Source organism: Gavialis gangeticus, unplaced genomic scaffold, assembly GCF_001723915.1.
Source record: "Gavialis gangeticus isolate Ggan-Ray unplaced genomic scaffold, GavGan_comp1, whole genome shotgun sequence".
Taxonomy (NCBI): domain Eukaryota; kingdom Metazoa; phylum Chordata; order Crocodylia; family Gavialidae; genus Gavialis; species Gavialis gangeticus.
This window is the reverse complement of record NW_017729033.1, coordinates 68,326,931-68,349,186: the sequence shown is the minus strand read 5'-3', so window position 1 is coordinate 68,349,186 and position 22,256 is coordinate 68,326,931. Positions and strand designations below refer to the sequence as shown.

Genomic DNA, 22,256 nt, shown 5'->3' with positions numbered 1-22,256 from the left:
TTTGTGACTGCTGGCTGATGAATTTCCTTTGGTTGCTCCCCTGAGCTATTCACCTCTTTGGTTGAGCTGTTTTTTATTATTTATTTATTGTTTGTTATTTGACTGGTAGTAATTTGAATTCACAAAGTATCTTTAGAGTTTATTGATTAAGTTACCTTTTTACCAGATTTTATTAATATAGGGTGATGGTATGGACTTACTTGAGTTTTATCTCCACCTTTGTGTATCTCATTCATTCAACAGTCATATATATGGTCATCCCGTTAGTGCTGTTTTTCATATTCTGTATCTGAAGCCAATAAGGGTTTTTTTGAAGCGGGCCTGAGAGGGCTTGGAGACGATTCAGATTTAATTGTATTAATTTTTTGCTGTAACCTAGTTTGTGCAAAATTTATATTATTTTTTGCTGGGATGTTACAGTGAGAGACAATCTATGTCATGGATTTTGTGCTTAGAGAAGGAACTGGCTCCCAGGGGTTTGGGTTTTTTTGTTTGTTTGCATCTGTAGTATCTTTTTTTTTCAAAACAGGCCAAATTCTCCTACTTCAAATTTTCACTTATTTGGGGTAGTTCTTTGTTTTGAAATAGATTTTGTCCAGCTGGCTTTTTTTTTTTACTTCAGTGAGGCTTTTCTGTGTTGATATCTCCTGGTCATCAAGAGATTTATTGCTGTCCTTTTTAAAAAGGAAAAAAACCCCTCAAAATCTTCTGGTTGCTTGCTCTATGGTCCCAAATATTGTTTCAAGATTTTCTGCTCACTGTCAGGGTAAGAAAGAAGAACCTGAAGGTTAGAGTTGCCCCATCCCTCTTACCATCTTACAGGAGCAGGAGGTGAAATGTGGTGCACAGATTTATTCTTTGTTTTCTTTCTGGCTTTTCCAGAAGCTGTTTAGTGTTTAGTAATGAGAACTGTGATAACTTTAAGGAAGGAAAAATTACTTACCTTATAATTCTTCTTTGAAGATAACTTCTCAATTTTACTTGCTAGCTTGAGTGCTTTTTGGGGATGCTCTTATTATATGGTGTATTTGTTGAGACCTGTTTCTACAGAAATAGCATTATCCTTAGTTTAGCTCCCTGTAGGGTTAAGCTTTTATCTTAGCATGTGCTTGTACTTGAACCTTTTGCTCAGGAAAAGGAAATGGCACTTGAAGGAACCAGTGGACTATTTAATTCAAGCCACAGACAGAATGTAACACTTGTTAATGCATGGTGGAGCAGTCCTCAGAAGTCATCAGCATGGAGGTTTCCAGCTTATGTCATGCTGGGAATTTATGACCCTTCTGGAGTAAACTTGCAAAGAAATAGAAATAAAAAAAAATGTATTTCATCTCATTGGGTGCTCCCACCTGTTAGTTACTATACTGTTGACCATAGTTATTTTGTGTTTGACAACCTTTAAATGGTTGAGTCATTCTTCAGTGAGACACAAAAATAGGTCCAACTTTTAATCGACTGACCTTAAAGTATCTCCAGAATTATTATGGGAGTATTTTAAGTATACAAACATCAGCCAAGTGTTTTAAAATACTTATAGATATAGTAAGTATATTAGGAGGACAGAATCATACACTTATGATATTCATTTAGCTACTTAACCTTGATTACATTGAGGTAACAGGTAGGGCAGCATGTAAAGTAAATCCTGTAAGTAGCAGTAACTTTTTAAAAGAAATTATGTAGTTTCATTGCTTTATTATTATTATTATAATTTTTTTTTTTTAGCTTTAAGTAATTTTCTTGGGCTTGTAACTTTTGATTTAGAGATCATTAACGTTTTATATTATTACTGGTATGAATTGCTCATGTCTAATTATTTGGTATTAATATTATAGTCCCTGCTGTGCCAATTCTGTTTCTTTCTTTTTCATTAAAAAAGAGGACCAGATGAAATAGCTGTAAAAGAAAATTAGGCTCTTTTGAATTGTAATCAGTCAAGTTCCACTAGAACATATTGCAGAGTTGTAATTATCGAGGTTTGTAGAAACTTTTTCAAAGACATTAGAACCACAAGGAACAAATGCAGTCATCTAGTTTGACCCTGCTTTGTAGCATAGATAATAAGACCTCTTGCAGCAAGTGCTGCATCAAGCCTATTAACTTCTGGTTGAGCAACAGGATGTCTTTTTAGAAAGACATCCAGTTTTGATGCTTCCAGTACTGCCTATAGTTGGAGACCAGACTGTGACTGCCCCTTTATTAGCTAAGTCTTTAGTTTTCTTTATGAAAGTATTTAGTTGGTTCTGCATGCATATGTGTGTTTAGCATTAGTTTAGATCAGGGGTGGGCAAAATACAGCCCGTGGGCCGGATCCAGTCCACAGCAGGTCTTTGTCCAACCACAGGGAGTCCTTCGGTCCCCTGGCACAGGCACCATCCGGCTGTGGGGCATCCTGCCACCCCTGGACATGCAGCAAAGGGCATGCTGCTTTTCTAGGCAGCCCAGGTGGCAGGTGGCTCCTTCCAGCTGCCACCGCTGGCCTTAGCCCTGTGGTACCAATGGGGACCCACACTGCAAAGCCCCAACCCTGTGTGCCCTGCGCCTGCTTCAGGCTCACTCGCCTAGGCTCAGCACAGCAGTGTGGGACAAGCTGCTGCTCAGCGCAGGGTAAAAGTGGCCCCTCCCTCTCCCATTGCTGGTACTTCCTGTTACATCTGCCGGTGCCCATGCGGGGTTGCCCTTCATCTATGCTGTGTTAGTGCCACCTCTGGGCCCAGAGCAGGTGTGGGGTGTGTGGGGTTGGGGCTGTGCAGTACAGGTCCATGCTGATACTGCGGGGCTGTGGCTGGCGGCAGCTGGAAGGAGCCACCACTGCCTGGGCTACCTAGAAAGTCAGTCCAGCTGTGGAGCTGCCCCAGCCCCACTGCGTGCCCAGGAGGTGGCAGGACACATCATGGATTGGCAGCACGAGGTGGGCCAGGTCAGAACCGTACGCCTGTTCCAGCTAATCTGCCCTGGTGGGGGTGAGTCTGGAGTAGTTGTGAGGCACGCTGGGGCTGTGCGCTGCTGGCGGTGGCAAGGAAATGCTTAATGGTGTGCAGGCTTTGGGCTGTGGCAGGGTGGCAGTGGCAGGTACTGACCGGTTCAGGGGGGTGTGGGCAGGGTGTCCCATGCACACCCCCCACCTGCAAACCTTCCCCACAAGCCCCACAACCACACCCTCTCCCACACAATCACACACCCCACAAACACCGCACCCACTAACAGCATCCTCCACATGCACCCCCTTGCTCACCCCCACACACGTGCCTCTGGGGGGAGCTCTGTTCACTGCTACATACCCAAGGTCCCTCCCTTTCCACAAACCCCATACCCACCCACACACACATTCCCATAAACACTCCCTCCACAGATCCTTCATACCCATCCACCCACATCCCCGCACACGCACACGCACACAGAGCCCTCCACACTCCCCTACAATATACAAGAATAAGATTTCCTTTTGAGCTATTATACAATCGCCTCTATATTCACCACACAAGTGCACACAAATCAGGACAAAATAAAATTAAAGAATGTTATTGTCCACATTTGAATTTTAGTATACAATTTATTTTTTTCTAGTGCCAAGATGGTGAACCCCCTTCCCAAAAGGAGTACTTCTGGGGGTGAGGGGAGGGACTTCTGGTGGCAAAAGTCAGGGGTTAGGGGGCAGGACTTGTGATCCCAAGGGTGGGGTGACCCTTGCAGCCCTTGACAACTTGCCAGAACTCGTTAAGCGGCCCTCCACCCAAAATAATTGCATGCCCCTGGTTTAGGTCAAGGGTATCAAACTCATTTAGCCCTGTGAGCTATATGACACATGTGGGTCCAGTCTCTGGGCTGGATCAGGCCCACAGACCAACTCTATATCCTGTGTGGGGCCAGTCTGAGACCCACAGACAGCATCGGGGACCAGGTCCACCCTGAGAACAGCCCTGGTTTAGATGTTTGAGAAATGTAGCTCTGTACCTTCCCATTCACCAGTTTGATTTTCTTTTTTAAGAGATAAAAAGGCAGTTGTCTAATACTACAGGCAGCTTTGAAGTAAAAGAAAAAAACTCGAATAACCCACCTACTGTCAGCTACTGACACAAAGCATGTCTTTTTATTCAATACTTGTATCTTTCTCCTATAGAGATCTCTAGGATAAACTGTTTTCTTGCTCTGTTCTCCCTCCCCCTGCTCTCCTCTCACTTCCCCCCAGTAGGGATTGCCATAAATTGTGCTGGAAGTGCCCCCTGCAGTGGTTCCTTTAATATTTTTCATTTTGCTGCTTGCCTCCCTCCTTGCTCCTGATTGGTGGAGGGGCCCTGCTGATTAATGAGGAAGCAAAATCTGTGGCATATTTAAAACCTCCACCAGCTGGGCAGGGAGGAGCAAGAAGTGAAATGGGAAGATTAAAGAAGCTGCTGTGGGGGCACTTCCAGTGCAACTTATGGGGGTCCCTACCCCCCAGTCTTGATGTTTGCAGTCTTTGTAAAAGTTCTCTTACCTGCTGTATTTAGACTACCATCATTCAGTAAGTTTCCACAGTACAAAAAGAGACTATTTAATCACATCTATGGAAACCTTGGTGTGAGGGGGGATATTAACTCTTGAATATAGGCAGAGGGCTTTCAGGATGCACATGCCTTGGGGACTGACTGGTTTGAAGAGGCATGAACTTTTGTAAGCGATAGCCTACTTTGTCAGATGCACATATGTTTGTGTTTATTCTATTCTGGTTTGTACTACTAAAAATAGCAAGTTTGAAATTATCTTGTGATTTATGGTTCTTAATGTACATGTCCTTTTGGATGCCATGGGAGCACCTGAGTGATTAGAAGTGTCTGTCAGGGGTACACCACATTTCACCTCCTGCTCTCATAAGAGGGTAAGAAGGATGGGGCATCTGCAGCCTACCCTCAGTTTCTTTTTACTGCCTGTGAGTGAGATGGAAACCAGTGGTGTATTACCCACTGGACTGTAGCATATGCTGTTTTTTCCCAAATGCTTTTAATAAATTTTAGTGCATCTTCAACAAAGCCTTTAGTTATCAAAATGATCTAAGTATCTCTTGGATCAAAAAATCTACTGACTAGATCAGAGGTAGGCAACCTTTTCTGGCTGTGGACTGGAATGACCCACCCCAGGGCGGAGGCAGGTGGGGTGGGAGATCACCCCGCTGCCACTCGTGCTTGTTCTCATGCTGGCATGGGGAAAGTCCCACGTTCGCTAACTGAGTCTATAGCTTTTGTGGGATGGATATGTCTTTCTGGCATGCGACAGTTCCACCTCTTATCCACAGTCTCCTCTGGGAAAGCAGAGAGAAGCTGGTGGTGATAACAGGGTTTCTGTGGCCAAAAAACTGAATTACTTGAACTCCTGTGGGTAGATGTATGGCAACTGTGGTGAACATGCTGCAAGTGTCACAACTTTGGGTTTTCCTTTCAAAGTGCAATTTGTGATTGAGGACTTTGCCTTTGTAAGAGCCTAAAGCTATTCAGTGAAGGTTGTCATCAGTAATAGACATTAAATGCCTTCAAGTCCTTGAATGAGTTCCACGTAAGTATAAAATGCTTTGTAAAAGTCTGGAGTTCCAAACAACGAAATGGGTTAAAAAAAAAAAAGGTTAAAAAAAAGTGCTACAGAGCAAAATCAATGGCTTGAGCAAACTTTTATCTGAAATGCAAGATGCCTTGTTCAGTGTGAGGTGCAGATGAATCCAAAGGGGGAAAAGAATGCCAGACAGCCTTTAAAACAAAACTTTCCAAACCTGGCTAAAAAAAAAGGAATAAGGGGAAGTTTCATTATGCTTCAGAGGTGAATTAAGAAAAATAAATGCCTGCTCATGGAGGTTCTGAATTGCATATGTTAAATACCCCATGCAAACTTCTCGTTGCATTATTGAAGCAGTGCAGTCTACCTGGGGCTAATGCTAGTGAAGATTGCGGTCGTTATAAATTGCTATGCAGCAGGAAGTAAAAACTGTTCTTAAATAAGTCTTAGTTGGGAGAGCTACTGTTGGGTAAAACCTGTGGCAACTGAGGCTATGTCTGTGTACAGTGCAAAAATATTAAATAATTAGACTTGTTTTTTATTTATTTTTCGTTTCAGTTTTTGTTACAAATTCTTTTTTTTCTTTTTAACAGAAAAATAACTTGTGCTGATTTGAAAGAGAAGGACCTCCTCACTTCTTGCCAAAATCAGTGTCCAAAAGAGGTAATCTGCAGTGGTAAAGTAATGTCCTTTGTTCAGGCCTTCTGAGGAAGCAGTGTTTTTCATCTGCCTTCTTTTTTTTTTTGGATTGTCATTCCTTGCTTTCATAAATTTAGGTACTTGCATGGGAAATATCTGGGAGGGGGCTACATGTTGCAATTTCTTCCTCCCGTACCCCACTATAGGCAATACAGATTTTCAAAGTGAAAAAACAGGGATGATACAGGCAGGTAGATACTGATTTTCTCACATACAGCACACACCTTCCCCTCCCCCCAAACACTGCAGTGTGCGTTTTAAGCAGGGAAGCTGCTTTCTTTCCTGGAGAAGTGGCATACCAGGAGACTGTGTGTGTGCCATGCAGCTGCCAATATGGCAAAGTCCTGCAATGAACCTTTCTCAGCCTTGTAGCTTGTGCCTGAAGCAGCAGGTGAGCTGTTAGTAGTATCTTTATGAGGCTTGTTATGTGGAAACAACACTTTAGTTACAGGAATTTATATAAAGAACTACTTAAGGAAAGAGCTAACAGTCTTTCTACTGTCTTTGCAAGGGGTTAGAGCCTAATCTTGTGGGCCCTACAATAAGTTGTCCTCCTGGAAACGTAGACTATCCAGGAAGTGTGGCATCTGAGAAGATAGCTTGGATGAGGCAAATTGCACCAGGAACTTATGGGTGTCACACTTCCTTGATGCTCTGTGTTCCCAGGAGGACTTACTTTGTCGCACGATCAGCTGTGATTCTGGAAAAAATAGTTTTTCCAAAAACAAGGTGTGTATTTCATTTGGGGGTGTCTTTATATGTAAGAAAATTGCTATTTTGTTTACAAAGAAGGAGGGTAGCAGAGAAGAAAAAAGGAATAATCTCTCCTACCTTTTCCTCTGCCTAATATAAAAAAGCAATCCAGGTTGTTAGCCTGTTTGTCAGTATGGGAGAAAACAATCCAAACTGTTTGCACAAGACCAATTTAAGGGTGCTGACAGATGTTTGGTCTAACTCATGGTGCCTCACAGAAAGTGCCATGAGTTAGACTGACCCTCTGGCAGTGTGGAGTTCTGCCCCTTGCTGCTGCCAGGTGGGCAGGGGTGCCTTGCCAGAGTGGTGTTGGGCTCACAGAAGCAAGGAACTTCCTTGTCCAGTCCTGCTTTGCCTTACCATACCAGCTCTTACCTGCTGGGCTGTGGAGGCCCCAGGGGGAAGGCAGCAGGACAGGAAGCCCCAAGCCCACAGCGGGCAGCCTGCACCTGCCATCCCCCATGGGCTCTGCTCCAGCTGTGCCGCCTTTAGGGGAGGAGAAGCTGGGCTGTACACTCTGCTTCCCACTCAGGGCCATGGGTGGCAGCCAGGGCTTGGACTCTGCTGCGGGGTACCGGGGACTCTGGACCCGGGTCCCTGGCAGGGCTGGGGTGGAGGGAAGACAGGGCTGTGGGTGGGGAGTGCGGGGCACCAGCAGAGTTGGGCGGAGAGGTTGGGGAATGAGTGGCACTTGCAGGGCTGGGGGGCTGTGGCTTGGGAGTGAGGGGCCTGGACCTATGATCTGGTGAGTGAAGGGGACAGGGGGGGCTCTGATTTTTCATGATAAAAACCCAAAATCAAATACCAAAATTTATAGGTATTTAGAATTTATTTTACTTTAGTGATTGAGGCATTGGTAGGCTTCCAAACTGCTTTAAAATTGTAAATATATCAATAAAACACTGTGCTCAGTTGATACATACATACATATATGTATATTATCTTTGGCTATTCATATATATATATATGAATTTGCCATTTTTAAATGGAGAAAATCAGGATCCCTGCTTCTCAGTAACTTGTTTATTTGCTTTTAAAGGATGTGTGAATAAGTAAAACAAGTGCAAAATTGAAGAATCAAGTTTAGGAGTATTTAATTTCTGCAATTTGCAGGGACTAAGCCAATTGTGGCCCCTTTGTAGCAAGGTTTAAGTGATCTGGTTAAAGGGTAATGGGCACAAATAGGGGTCTATGGCTTTGGAGGCTTTGAAAACCTGGCTGTCATTTTTTTTCTCAGAATGAAATTGAAAATCTTATGTCATGTATGATTTCAGTGAACCAGGTTACAAGTAGGAACTTGGAAAAGGAACAAAAGTCCTGGAGGAATTTTAGATAAATTTTGAAAATTAAAGCATGACAACTTAAAGCACATTAAATTACTGAAAGTAATACATATCTCTTCTAGAGCAGAAATTCTACTTGTCAGGCCACATTGTCAAAATACTGCAATAGACAGTGGGAGAGGAATGATTTAAATGAAAATACTGTCTGAAGGATATCATTAAAAGTTCAGAGCATGCTGATAACATAGTAGCAGAGGGAGAAGCAGGAAAATGTTTTCACAATGGGCATTTCATTAGGAAATTAATAGAATGCATTGTGAAGTAATTAAGGTTGGATTCCTGCTAACTGTGAAACTGTGGGGTAGGCATTTATATAGGCATTTCAGCTCCCTGGGTGGAGAGTCACACAGCTGTTCAGGCAGGAGAGCTAGAGGGCAGCTGCTTGGGTCCCCCTTCTTGAGTGAGACCAGTTATAAGTAGCTTGCAGACTCCCCTGCAAAACAACGAGTAGCTGGAAGAGGCAGCATGGCTTGACCTATCCCAGGCATCCCAGGATGGTGCAAGCTGCAGAGGAATGCCCCCACCTCCTGCTCTTGTAGAGCTGGGGTGACCGCCATCTGTGCCAGGGCTGGGGGCATTTCACCGTGACTGGAGCTCCAGAAGGGTTGCAGCCACAGTGCCTCTTCTGCAGCCGCTGTGGATTTCTCCCTGAGTCAGTTCAAGTTGTGGGGAATAGCCCCCCAGCCTCTTGCACAGAGTAGGGTAAAACCGGTCTATGTGAGGGGTAGTAGGCAGCACAGCTTGACCTGTAGTAGCCCCCAGGAGGGGTTGAGCTGTGGGGAAATGCCCTCCACCCTGTGCACAAATCCAGGTCACCCCGATGTTGCCTGCCTAGTAAGGGGAAGATGATGCCCATGGCTGGATCCTTCCTAGAGCCCTGAAATGGTTCAAACCACAAGAGCCAGTTATCTCCTGCAGAAAAAACACTTAGATCGTTCTATGCTGGCTTTTTGTGCCAGAAGGAAGGCATTTTTCCTGATCCAAATGTAATGCCTGTCCATGGCCTCTGTTGCAGTTCACAGTCCAGAATAATAAAGTAATGAAAAGCAATTCATTGAAAGGCAGTATTTTATTTCTTAAGTGCTAGTCTTTAGCCACTACTGTCTTTTTACTTCAGGATTGGTGAAATTTGTAAGAGACTGTATAATATAACAGCTGAATTTTAAGTCTTCTGTTACTTTGGGGAATTATGAAAAACAATTATATTATCCAGAGCCTTAAAAGATATAACAGGAACTATAAGATCTTGCCAGGTTCCATACTTTGTTTTGGCTACAGTAGTGCAAAATAGTCAAAGGACTTCCATAGTCTCTCTCTCTCTTTTTGTCCAGATTTCCTTTCTGCATTAGGGAACAGCAAGGATTTTTATGCTGTCACAGATGCCAGTTAAACTTTTTGAAGTACTTTCTTTATTTGGTAGTTATAATCCAATATCCTGTTAAAGGAAACTGTAGTTTTCCATTAGTAATGACTACTCAGATTCTGTATGCATAATATATTTTAAAATGTTTTGGGACAGTTCTGGAAAATATCCTTTCCAGAGTTAGACCTTTCTAAGCATGCAGGTTCATAACTGTATAGGTAGATCTTTGTTTAAATTGGTTCACTAATGTGCTTCGCTGTTCTGTGTAGTCAATATTTGTTATGACAGAGATAAGTTTTTAGTTGTATTTTATTCACCATGATTTGATATAGTGTAACTTGTCAGCACCATAATCCTTGTATTTTAAAAAAACTATTCTACCTTCTCTTTCTGTTTTTTGGCTGTAGTTGGCCCTGAGCTGCTCAGTAGCGATGTAGTATAGCATTTGCTTTCAGAGTTTGGGTAGGAGAGGATGAAACAAAGAATATTATTAACCAGGTGAGAAATATTGTAAGTGAGAAGACTTTATAAAGTGTGAGAGAAAAAGGTCAGAAGGCAGCTAAAGGTCACTTAGAGTTTATTTAGTGGTTTTATACCAGTTAGATCTGGCTTAGGACATGAAAAAGTTTATATAAGGGCCAAAAATTGGTATATTTATGTTAATCATGGTATAGCTTGGTCGGTACAGCGCTCTGTTCTTTAGCTTTGTTTAGAAAACTTTTGAAGCTGAGTTAGGTAATTGACTAAAAATAGGTTCACCTGGGAAACTTTGCTCTTCCATCTTGAACCAGATTTTTTCCTGAATAGCTAACCCATCTGCAGATGGACTAAGATAAGTGCTTCTTTAAAACTTACTTTCTAAACCTAGGTAAAAAGTCTTGTTGCTTAATGGGGTAGCCACCTGTTAGACTTTTAGGACTTTAGGACTTAAAAGAAAATTAATCTTAAATATACTATTACAAATATTAACAAATTTGCTAATAATTATTGATTATTTGTTGTGAAGTGCATTACATATATTGTCTTATTTGTATATAATTTGTACTTCAATATCAACTAACATTGCTATTAACATTTATCTAAACTCATTCTCTTAAGTACTTGATTGTGAGGGGACAGGCTCCCTTTACCGTCCTTGATCCCTGGAACATCTCTGGGAATCAAAATGACTCCTAAGTATAAAATTTATTTCTGGTTGAATGACTATATTTTGAAAATCCAGGTGGTTTGCTGAATACTTCTTAAAAGTGAATGCAGTGCTTGTAAAAATGTATTCTTGAGTTGGTTCTGTCAGCAGGACACAGTTTGCCATAAGCAGTGACAATATATGCTTTCCCACATAGTCTTGTTTCATCTTTAAACTGAAGGCCTGCCACCTGTAGGGCTGAAGGAGGAAGTCTGTATTTTTATTGGCTTCTGAGTGCCATTCAGTTGTGTTTTATTGACAGACTTTTCAAATGGATATTTGTCTTCTAGTTACTGGTAGAGGGCAACGGATGTCTATAAATGGTAGCTGTTTTGCATATGTAAGAGGATCTTGATAAGGAGATGTACCTAGCAGATTAATAGTTCTTTTTAAAAAATAGTTAAAAAAATCTTTTTATCATTTTCCAAGTCATGCACTTGAGGAAAAATCCTGTGAAATTAATGATCACCAAAGATGAATGCCATGCACATAGAGGTGCCTTCCAGTCCGTGCACGGAAAAGGCTGCTTCTGTGGCTTTTTTTCAGTCTGAGCTGTGAAGTGCAGCAGTCCTCTTTTTGCTTCTGACGGAGATGAGGATGTGGAATCTGAACTGGTTGCCTGTGTGAAAGGAGTTTCTTAGAGCCTTGTGTTTCCATAGTTGCATTTTTATGGTGTCTTTCCTTTAAAAAATTTGACATCAACTACAGTAGTCAGGTAAAGGCAGCATTTGGTCCCATTATCATGAACCACAGGGTTTTGCTGTAGTGGAAGGGGGATCTAAAGAACACAGGCTTTGTATTCTAGTTAGATTTGAGTGCATATACTAAGCTTTTATATAAGAAATGAAACAAAACAAATCCCCACCACCCAAAATCTCCCACTGCACAGCTGCCCTGTTGGAAAAGACAGTAGCATTACTAACATTGGCAAGACTGTTTTATACCATTGTGTTGTTTAACTCTGCTCATCTTGGTTAAAGTGTTGGTGGTTTGTCTACATTAGTAGTTCTACCTGAGAAGCAGCACTGGTAGCAGTGCAACAGTAGGAGACTTAATAAAAAACCTTATTTAGCATTGAAGCCTTATTCTTATCTCTTATTTAAGTATGCAAACCCACTTCTTTCAGACCTCCTCATGAATAGCATTTAGCTAAAAATGTTTCTTCACCATCAAATGATTAGACTCCTTTAAATTTTTCATTCTTTGTTTTGGAGACATACTTCTCCCTACTTTGCCTTGGTACTGCCGAGCTGCGCAGAGGGAACTCTTTCAGCCTCCAGAGGAAAAGGAAAAAAAAGGGAAATTTCATAGTCCTCAGCTGATACTCCATTACAGTGCTGCATAATGGTACATACTCTTAATATGTACATTGCAGTACCACATGGATGCTCCATTCTAGGGTAATCTCTGCTGGTTTTTGCCCATGCCACCTGTTAATGCTGCCAGTATCTAAGAATTGTGTTTCATATAAATTCTCTCAATTTGGAGAGAAAGCCAGAGTTGATAGTTCAGGATGGGCCTAGACACACATAATGGCTTGCAAATGAAGTCAACATATTGTTGCTTGATTGTTTTCCAACTCCAGGAAAAGGAATAGAAGAGGATACTCTACTGGTTAAAGATTACAGAATAATCTACAGATGTCTCTTTCAAGGTTGTGCTCAGTAGTGAGCTGCCTAAGCTTTCAGGGATGAGAAGGAAACCAATTATTTGACATAGCTAACTGGCTGCACTTGATGTCCCTGACACTGGTGCTGACCTCTGTAGCATGGAAAACTTGAGAACAGATTTTTACAGACAAAAGTGAAGACTGAAGAAAAAGGGATAAAAATGAAATTGGGGGAATATGATTTCTGGCTACAAATACTACAGGGCAGTAAGCAGCAAAAGAGAAAAGAGGTATATATTCAAAGATAAGGCTGACACAAGACTAATTAGGCATAAAATGGCCACTAATGAATTCAGGCTGGAAATCAGAAGGAAGCTTATTATCGAGGAGTGACATTGTAAATGGAACAGCTTTTCCAGTAAGAGCATTGATAGATAGATAGATAGATAGATTTTATATTTATATAAATAAAAAAAAAAACCCACCAAAAAAAAACACAAACAAAAAAAACAATCAAAAACTTTGAAGTTAAAGCTTGAGCAGGCTAGAATGCTGTTTATAGTAGCAGAGCTTGTGACTTGATGATCCCAGGATGTCCCTTCCAGCCTTGTGTTCCTGAATAAAATATACTGCATTAAAAAGATAAATGTATTCGTAGCAGTATGGCTGACATTGTGGGGGTGTCAGGTATATTTGTTGCAGAACATCCCATTGAAAAGTATGTTTTTTGGATTTGTGGGTTTTTTAAATTCTGTCTATAAAGTATACGTTCTCCATCTATGGGCAGTGTAAGTCATTTCATTATTACATCCTTTTTAAGTTTGTGAACCGGAATTAGCCAACCTACAAAAAAAATCCTTAATTTAATTACTTGTACAATAGTATGCAATGTTGTATTTTTGTACTTTTTTAGTCATATATAATGCAATATAAATACATTTCCAGTTGCTAGTAAATGTGAAAAACATGCATCCTAAATATTAAAGTTGTGGCTTTCATGACATTTTCCAAGGGGTATTAATCACTTGATGGCAGTCTGCAACTGAGTGTTTATTTTAAACCATAAGCACCTCCTGATACAAGTCTTTAAACAGTTCAGGGATTAAAGTTCCTTTATAAATTTCTGAATCAAATATAGCATTTTAGATTATTGATAAATGTTGTATCTAGTACCTGAGGATGAAAAACGCAGGTATACAAATATTTCATGTATATGTAATGGATATGGGAAATAGATCTTTACTGCAAACAAAACAGCTCCTCTCAGTTCTTCTTAATTGTTTGATGTCTAGCTCAGTATTGTGTGCATCCCTTAATTGCAAGCAGTCAAATTGGTGCCGTAAGAAATAAGTGAAGTCTTAAAGTTCCTAAAATAATAAGCTTAAATAATTAGTATAAAAACCCTGTCCTGTAAAAGCATGAGGATCTTCTTAAACAGTTAAATTATGGTGTTGAAATTGTGTATAGTAAAGGATTTCTACTTAGGCTAGAAATGTTGTTCTCTTTCCTATCTTGGAAAAAATAAAAAATAAGGTAATCTTTCAAAAACACATAGCAAAGATATTTTTTTTTAAATTGGAGACATGATGTATTATGTCTGGCCTCTTTGTAGTATGAAACATTCTTAAAATATGTACAAAATTAGCATAGGAGAAACTTTTCTTCTTTTTTCTTCCTCTCATCATTTAATGAATGACTTTCTGTTGTGCATTTCATACCTTCAATCTTTAGTTATTCCCCTACTTTTTTCCAGTGTGCTGGAAGCATGTTGTGTTCACTAAAAATGTGTTTTAAAAACTAACCAGTATGCTTTTAATCAATCTTTGAAAATGGAGTCCTTAAAAATAATAGTACTTTACATTGTATTTTTTTGTTTTAAAAGAAATTAAAAATGCAGTCAGTAACAAAAAGCAAACATTTGTAATGAAAAGAATTGGTCGTCTTGTTTTTTAGTTGCCCTGTGGCCATCGATGTAAAGATACTTGCCATCCAGGTGACTGTCCAGGAAATTGCAATCAGAAGGTTAAACTCAGATGTCCTTGCAAGAGAATTAAAAAGGTAAATTCCAGGTTGTACTTCTGGGAGAGTTTTTACTGTACTGTTAAATCCACCCTGGTTTCTGGATGGTTCAAACTGGCATAGCTCCAGTTACTTTATTGGTTCTACAACAGCTTGAACTGGTGGAAGATCTGGCTCCTGAAATCCAAGGATTCATTAAAGAAAGTTAAGTCTTGCTTGACTAGAATCTAAAAGTACTGTAATTTATGCAGTTCTCTTTTTGCAAATTCATGTGAATTTTTGCAACTCCCCTGGGAGAATAGCTGGATAATCTGGGACAGATTTATTTCAGTTTAAGAGGAAGGAGTACATTTTTTTCCTAACAGAGATTAGGAGAGTATCTATTTTGTTAAAACTGGACTAGGCACATCTGTGAAATTTTGAATTTTAAATCCATTTATACAGCCAAGGTCCCCAATAAGTCCTAAAAGCAAATGTGGTGGTGTTATTCTTAGTATAAATCAGGGGTGGGCAAAATGGCAGATCCGGCCAATGGCCAGGCTCCATTTCCCAGCAGCCTTTGCTGCGGCTGGTTTCCATGGAGACCCTAGGAGTGGGTGGGGGGGTGGTGACAGTGTGGGCCAGGGTTTCCATGGAGACCAGGCCAAGCAGCGCGGCAGGGTGTATGGCTGGGTAGGAAGCTGCTCTGGGCTGGGGCTGGGATTTTGTGGTGATGACAGCATGGTTCAGAGCCAGGGCAGAGCTGCGATCTGCCGCCTGCATGTCCCTGCCCACTACCCCTAGTGTATTACAGTAATAAATAATTACTAACTTATTACAATAAAATAGGGTGTGTGCCTGCAGAATTATTTTAAAACCACTCTATACAGAAGTTGACTACTGGATGAATATCAGAGTACATAGTTCTACAATAGTTTCTTGCTATAGGTGAGTGAAGGATTTACGGGTCCCTCAAATTTGTCTCATAGGCCATGGGCTTGGTTTAGTCAACACAGAACAGGCTGGCTTAGCATCGAGATTGCTGGTTGGGGTATTTAGACTTTTGGGGTCAAGTGTGGCAAAATGGGTAAGAGCTTTGAACTGAACTAGGGAAAGACTCATCTCTATATCTATTAAGAAATGGACAGTTAAGAGATAGAAAATGGTATTGATGACAGCAGTGATCATGAAGATGAGATGTGTAACATGGAGCCATATTATAATAACCCAAAAATTTAGATGAATGCTTTGGTTTAGATTTCAGTAAGGAAACTATTGGATGTCTGAGTAAATCTGGTAGGGATGATATTTAATGAAACTGTCAAATTGGGAGTGGTACTGTGTGACTGAAGAATATCAAATATAACAATTAAAATATTTTCCCATTCTTAAATATCTAAGTTCTTGTTCTTAATCTGATTTCAGTGGAGCAATCTCCATGTTTTAGAATAAATTTTGAAGGAAAGTGTGATTAAAGACAGGGAGAAAAAAGGAAAATTGGATAAAATGCAACTTGGTTGACTGAAGGTGGATTATACCATATTAACTTGTTATTAGTTAAGAAAACTGATTTTCTAGACAAAGAGAGTGTGGCAGATCTAATTTATTTGGACTTCAGAAAAGCATTTGGCACAGTGCCACAGGAGAAATTATTTAGTTAAGCGGGGAAGACGGTGATTAATGTGATACTGTAAGGTGGATAAGGAACTGGCTAAAGTGAAAAAGTGGGGTGGGGGTGTTGGTTGTACCCGTGTTGGTCTAAGGACATATGCAGGCAAGGTTCTTTGGGTAGATGCGATATCTTTTATTAAGCCAACTAAATAGTTGGGAAAAGTTCTCTGTAAGCTTTCCGGCACAAACACCCTTTTTCAGGAAAATGGGTGACTGTTGATGTTACGAGTTCTCCAAGAACTCTCTTGGAGTTCAGCAGCCAGAAAGCTTGCAAAGAACTTTTTTCCAGCTATTTAGTTGGTCTAATAAAAGACATCATATCTACCCAAAGAACCTTGCTTGCCTAAAGTGAAGATGACACTTTGTACTAAAAGGGAATTATTGGTCTGAATGGGGAGTACTTACTCTCTAAGAATCTCATCAAGGGTATATTTTAGGATTTAATGTTGTTTATTGTTATTAATGATGTAGGCACAAAAAGGGAGTTTTGCTAATTAAGTTTGGAGGCCTTGCCAGTGCAGGAGAATGACTGAAGTACTATAGAGGAAGAATTAGGTACTCTTGAAGTTTGAAATAATAGAAGTGAGAGAATATTTAATAGGACAAAGGAGAAGCTCATGCATTTGAAGACTGTTAAAAAGAATTCATCAGTTGGAGGCTGCAATGGAAAAAAGGCTGCTGGTATGTTTAGACGATGCGCTGCAATGCTATGTAGGAAATCCATAGTCAAATGTGAGTCATCAATATAATGTGCCTACTTTAAAAATAGGCAAATGCGATTCCAGGATAACAAGTGAGATTTTTCCAGCAGAGACAGGGAACCATTAATGTCCTTGTACATGTCACTAGTAAGAATACTTTGTACTGTGGTCACCCACATTTAAGTAAGATGAATTTTCACAGGCATAGGTGCAGAGAGACGCTGTTGTTATGATTAGCAGAAACAGAAGGAAGAGCCTATCTCACCAGGAGTCTAAGAGATTAGCTTATTTCCCCTAGCAAAACAAACACTAAAGGGATATGGTTTTTATAAATACATCAGAACGGAAGAGCTATTTAAGTTTCTAGGACAATGCTACTACAAGAACAAATAGGTATAAACTGACCCTGAATAAATGTAGGCTGATATTAGAAGGAGATCAATATCATGATTAATATCACAGTTCTAGAACAGCTTTCCAGTAGAAGTAGTTAAGGGCAAGAAATCTAATTGGTTTCAAGGTCATGCTACATAACCTTTATGAAAGGTATTATATGGTATAATTTCCTGCAAAGCAGGGGTCTGGATATGGTGAACCAGGATATTGATATCTTATGATTTTGCAGAATGGACATAAAGCTTGGAGAAAGGATTTTTAAACCCTTCCATTAGCTGTACAAAAGTCAGTAGACTTGTCTCTTTTATTTCATTTCTATACTCCCTTCCCCCAGAAAGGGTCAGGGGAATAAAAGGCAAAGAACAGATAAAATAAATTACTTTAAAAATTCTCCAGAAACTACCCCAAAACTTAACCCCACCTGCTAGAAACCTTCTCAAATAAAGTCTTAAACCACTTTTGAAAGATGTCCAGACAGTCCTTAAAGGGGAGGGAGTTCTAAAGCTGAGAAGTAACTACTGAGAATGACCTCCCATATGTCGTTTGCCAAGCAGATTTGGTGCGCAGATGGTACTTACAGGAGGGGGCTTTTGGCTGCAGATTTTGTCCTATTAATCAACCTTTTTCAAGATCATGAGGCACATAATGCCCGGAGTAGATCAGACAGGTGTGCTTCCTAACAGAGTACACCAAAGAATTTTTTTTTTCTGAGCTCCTTCAGAATCCAGTAAATTTCTCACTACCAAAACTGTTTCTTATAGATTGATCAGGAGCAACTGTTTCTTATAGATTGATACTGGTAGCAGCAAATTACTGTTGCAGACATTGTTAGGCTCACAGTGACACCAATAGCAGCTGGATTAATTCAAACAACCAAGTGCATTTCCTGTTGCACATCTCTGAACTGAAAGCTGTCAGGATGCCAGACAATTGTGAATTTTCATGGGAGAAGTAATTAAGCTGTTTCTGAACTGGAAGCAGAGAAAGATAACCATGGGTTCAAAAAAGTTCTAGTAGATGAATTAAAAACAAAATAGCAGCCATAGCAAGTCCAGTGACAATGATGATGATCTTTCTGAGTTTATATATTAGAGTAGAATGATATCAGAACTAGTTCATCTGTATAATACAATCCAAAATCTTGAATCATGAGATAGAGCTTCTAATAGGAAATCTGATACTCATTTTCAGACTTAAGTCATCCATGCAAATATTTTCTTTCTACCTCTTTTAAAACACTGTTATAAAACAGCTGCATTTTTGACCTGCATAAGTATTTGAAGACTCCAGATGAAAGAGAATTCTTCTAAATCTAAACTAAACTTATTCAAGAGTTGCTGTGTAACAAGATAAAAAGGTTTGGGGTACATTTAGAAAAGTACGCAAATTAGGTTCCTTCAGATTAATGTAATGGTGTATTGGAAGTTGAAGAAACTTAGCCTGTTGAAGTGGAAGAACAGAAAATTGGTTTTCTTTTTTGGACTATTTTTTAATGCTGTTGAAGTATAGCCACAATGAAAATGCAAGTCCTTATTCCAGGCTTCCATGCATCTCTTCAATATACACTTCATTCAAGTGCAATCTCTTTTTATATTCAAGGTCCCCTAAAATTTCCAGAATCAACAGAAACAACTGAAAGTCAAAGAACTTGAAAAGTTGCAGTTTTTTTCTGTAACAACAGTATTACCTTCACCTAGTACAAGATTAGTAGCATAAATAATTGAAGCACTTTGCCCTGGATATATGCCTTAGACTGATTTCAACAGTATTTCCTGAATCCTAAAAGAAGAAAAATACAGAAGGAGTTACAAGGAAAACCTTAAAGAATTAAAGACTTGAATCAACCGTCATGCCTTCAACATAAAAAATGACCCAGTAATGTCCATAAGCACAAATTCAGAGTAAACTGTCTTCATTCTCCTTTTAGAAAGAAAGCAGCAGAAGCTCCTATCTAGGTTTCTAAAGGTAGAAACTCAGAGGCAAGCATGAAAGAGGTTTTTTTGCCACTTTCTAAGACAAAAAAAAATAAAAAGATGAAAACTTTTCAGGTGCAACCAGCCTAAATGTCTGAAGCATAAGAGTTCAGCATAGTATTTAAAATGTGTCTAGAAAAGTGCATCTCTGGAGGCATAGGTATATTACGGAAACTTAGAATGTTTCTCAACCATAGTCATGATTGCATGATTAGCTAATGTGAAAATAGGAGGTGGTCCCTTTTTTTCGTATTCAATTTTCATCAGTAGTTACAGTAGCTACATTTTTCTCTAGGAATGGAAAGGACTTTGTAAAAAGAGTACTGTTTCTTCCAAAGAGATTTTAAAAAGGGAGAAACAGAGAAAATAAAAGAAATTCTTGAAAAAATTGACAGCTCAGCAGCTCAAATTGAGAACTCAGTGGCTAAGTACAGACGCTCAAAAAATCCAAGGCAAAATCAATTCTCTCTTCGCAGTTTGTTTCTAAGCTGCATAGACTGAACCGGTAACACACTGAACTGACATTCAGTGTTTGGGTGGCCAAGACAGGTGGAAGCCTGCACTGGTCCAGACTAGGAGCCTTGGGCTGCTCACATGTATAGTTCCTCATGACCAAGCAGCCCAAGGTTGCTGAACCCAGCTCAGCAGCAGTCCAGGCTTGATTGGCAGCCAGGGTCTGTGGAGTCCAGGGGTGAAAGCACCCATGAGGGGTTGTGCCTTCCCGCACTCCCCCCAGCCCCCCCAGCTCCAAGCTGGGGTGGGCTAACCCCAGCCCAATCCCTTTCCCAGCCATCAGGCTCAGGAAGGCAGGTGTGTGCCTCACCCACACTGCCCCCCACATCTGGGTTCTGCTCCATGGGGGTGAAGGGCACCCACCGGGGAGCTTTTCGCTCCCTGCAGTTCAAGCTAGACTGGGATCACCCCAGCCCCCACCCCTTCCCCAGCCCTCTGTGGGAACTGCGCCCCCCCATACTGGCCCTCCCTGCCAATGTCTGCCCAGCGTGGAGGGGAAGACACCCACTGGGAGCTTTGCAGCCCCTGCAGCTCTAGCCTGGCTGGGATCGCCCCAGCCCCACTCCTTCCCCAGCTGTTGCTTCCAAGTGGGGTGGCGGTGGGGCTGGGGGTGGGAACACACTTCCCTCCCATCCCCCCCCCAGCTGGGGCTGTTGTTGGGCTGGGGGGTGCATTTCCTTTCCCTCACCTCCCACCCCTCTTGGAGGTGACAGCTGAGGAGGGGGTGGGGCTCTGAGCTGCAGGGAGATGAAAAGCCCCTAGGTGGGTGCTTTCCTCTCTGCACCTGGCAGATCTTGGCTGGGAGGGCTGGTATGGGGGTGGGGGGGCAGAGCATTCCTGCCCCTCAGAGGCAATGGCTGGAGGAGGGGTGGAGCTTGGGTGATCCCAGACAGGCTCAAGCTGCTGTGGGGAGGGATAAAAAGCCCCCCGGCGGGTGCTTTTCCCTCCATGCGAGGCAGATGCCAGCTGGTGGGAATCTAAAGTATAACCTGTTTAAAAGATAACCTGAATCAGTTAAGTCTGATACTACATCCAACTAGGTTTATCTTTAAATTGGTTTTGGCCATTTTGAAAGTAGTTTATGTACACTGAACTTCTGCTGTGTTACAGGTTTAAATCAGTTTCCAGTCACTTAGACCAGTTTATGTATAACTTCTGTCCCTAGCATTTCAGAGTTAAGCCAGATTCCCACTTGGACTCCAGTTAACAACAGAGAACCAGAATCATATACAGGTTTCCTTTGCTTTATGCGGATTCTGTATGCATGAATTCGCTCTTATGCGATGACCCTTTTTATACCAAAAAATTGTTATATGCACAGTAAATTCACTCTTATGCGACCCGTGTTGTGGAAGCCCATGTCTCAGGGCAGCTGGTGCCTGTGCTTCTGGAGCTGCAGCTGCCCCGGGAGTGGCATGATGCCACATGTGTCCTGCCACCAGGTGGGCGGGGGTTGCAGCACAGCACAACTCAGCAGTGCCACTCTCAGGGGACCTGCAGCTGGGTGCAAAGCACAGCGGCAGCTGCCTGTCTGTTGTTGGTGAATACCAAAATTGTCTTGTAAAAGTGGTAGAAATGGGTCTGGGGGTCAGTACAGTCGAGGTCTTGGAACGTATCCCTATTGTTACATTGTAAAGTGGGTTCCCTTTATGCTAATTCAAGTTATGTGCTGTTTTCCAGGAATGCATGTACAGCATAAAGCGAGGGAAACCTGTATACACATATGTGCACATACATTAGAAAGCCAAGAACCTTTCCATTGAGTTAAGCATCATGATTGGTCTCAATTTTGACTACTTGTGTGTTACTAACTCCCTTGTCTAGACCTGCAACAGCACCCTCAAATGTGCCAAGCAGATTAACAACAGATAGCCCCCGGACTGGAAGCAGTGTATTTGCATCTGTATGGCGCCAGACAACTAATTGGCTCTGCTGGGTCTGTGTCAGTTAGCTGGCCTTCATCACTGCATAGGTATAGCTGTGGTGCTTCAAGTAACATATTGGGGGTCTGTATGGTATGTTTGAGGACACTGCTGCCAGCATAGCATAGGGTCACACTCTTAACTTGGCTTGTTTGTTTGTTTTTCTTTGTGTTGGCTAAATTATTTGTTCAGATGCCTACACTATATCTTCATACAGATGCAGATTATTTGTTTGTGGCATCAGAATGGTGCAAAACTGCTTACATAATCACAGTTGAATTTGTAGTTTTATCAGTTTCAAATAGACCTGTCCCTTCATCTAAGCACTGTGTGTACTTTTAGCCCATTCAGTTTGGCTTGGAAACTCTGTGAAAACTAGTTTTGAAAAAGTAAATACATTTGTAAGTGTTCCCCTGCGGCCCCTGCTACACGTTACATATATTACACAATTAACTGGTTAATCACACTGTAAATTTAGACCAGCCACACATGCAAAGTAATTATCACATGATAAAAATGACTGTTCAGCTATAAAAACAGCCACCCAGCTGTGAAGTTAGTGTTCACAAATGTCTAACAACTCTATAGTTGGTTTCTATCCAGCTT

The 22,256-nt window shown here is 41.1% G+C and overlaps 1 protein-coding gene across 1 annotated transcript in view; it reads left to right on the top strand.

Moving 5' to 3' along the window:
• NFXL1 (nuclear transcription factor, X-box binding like 1) overlaps positions 1-22,256 on the top strand; it is a 106,801-nt gene that overhangs the window by 54,119 nt on the left and 30,426 nt on the right. Inside the window, exons 18-19 of the mRNA XM_019525858.1 lie at positions 6,117-6,186; positions 14,430-14,534. Of these exons, the coding sequence (XP_019381403.1) occupies positions 6,117-6,186; positions 14,430-14,534 (175 nt within the window). The remainder of the gene's footprint in view (positions 1-6,116; positions 6,187-14,429; positions 14,535-22,256) is intronic.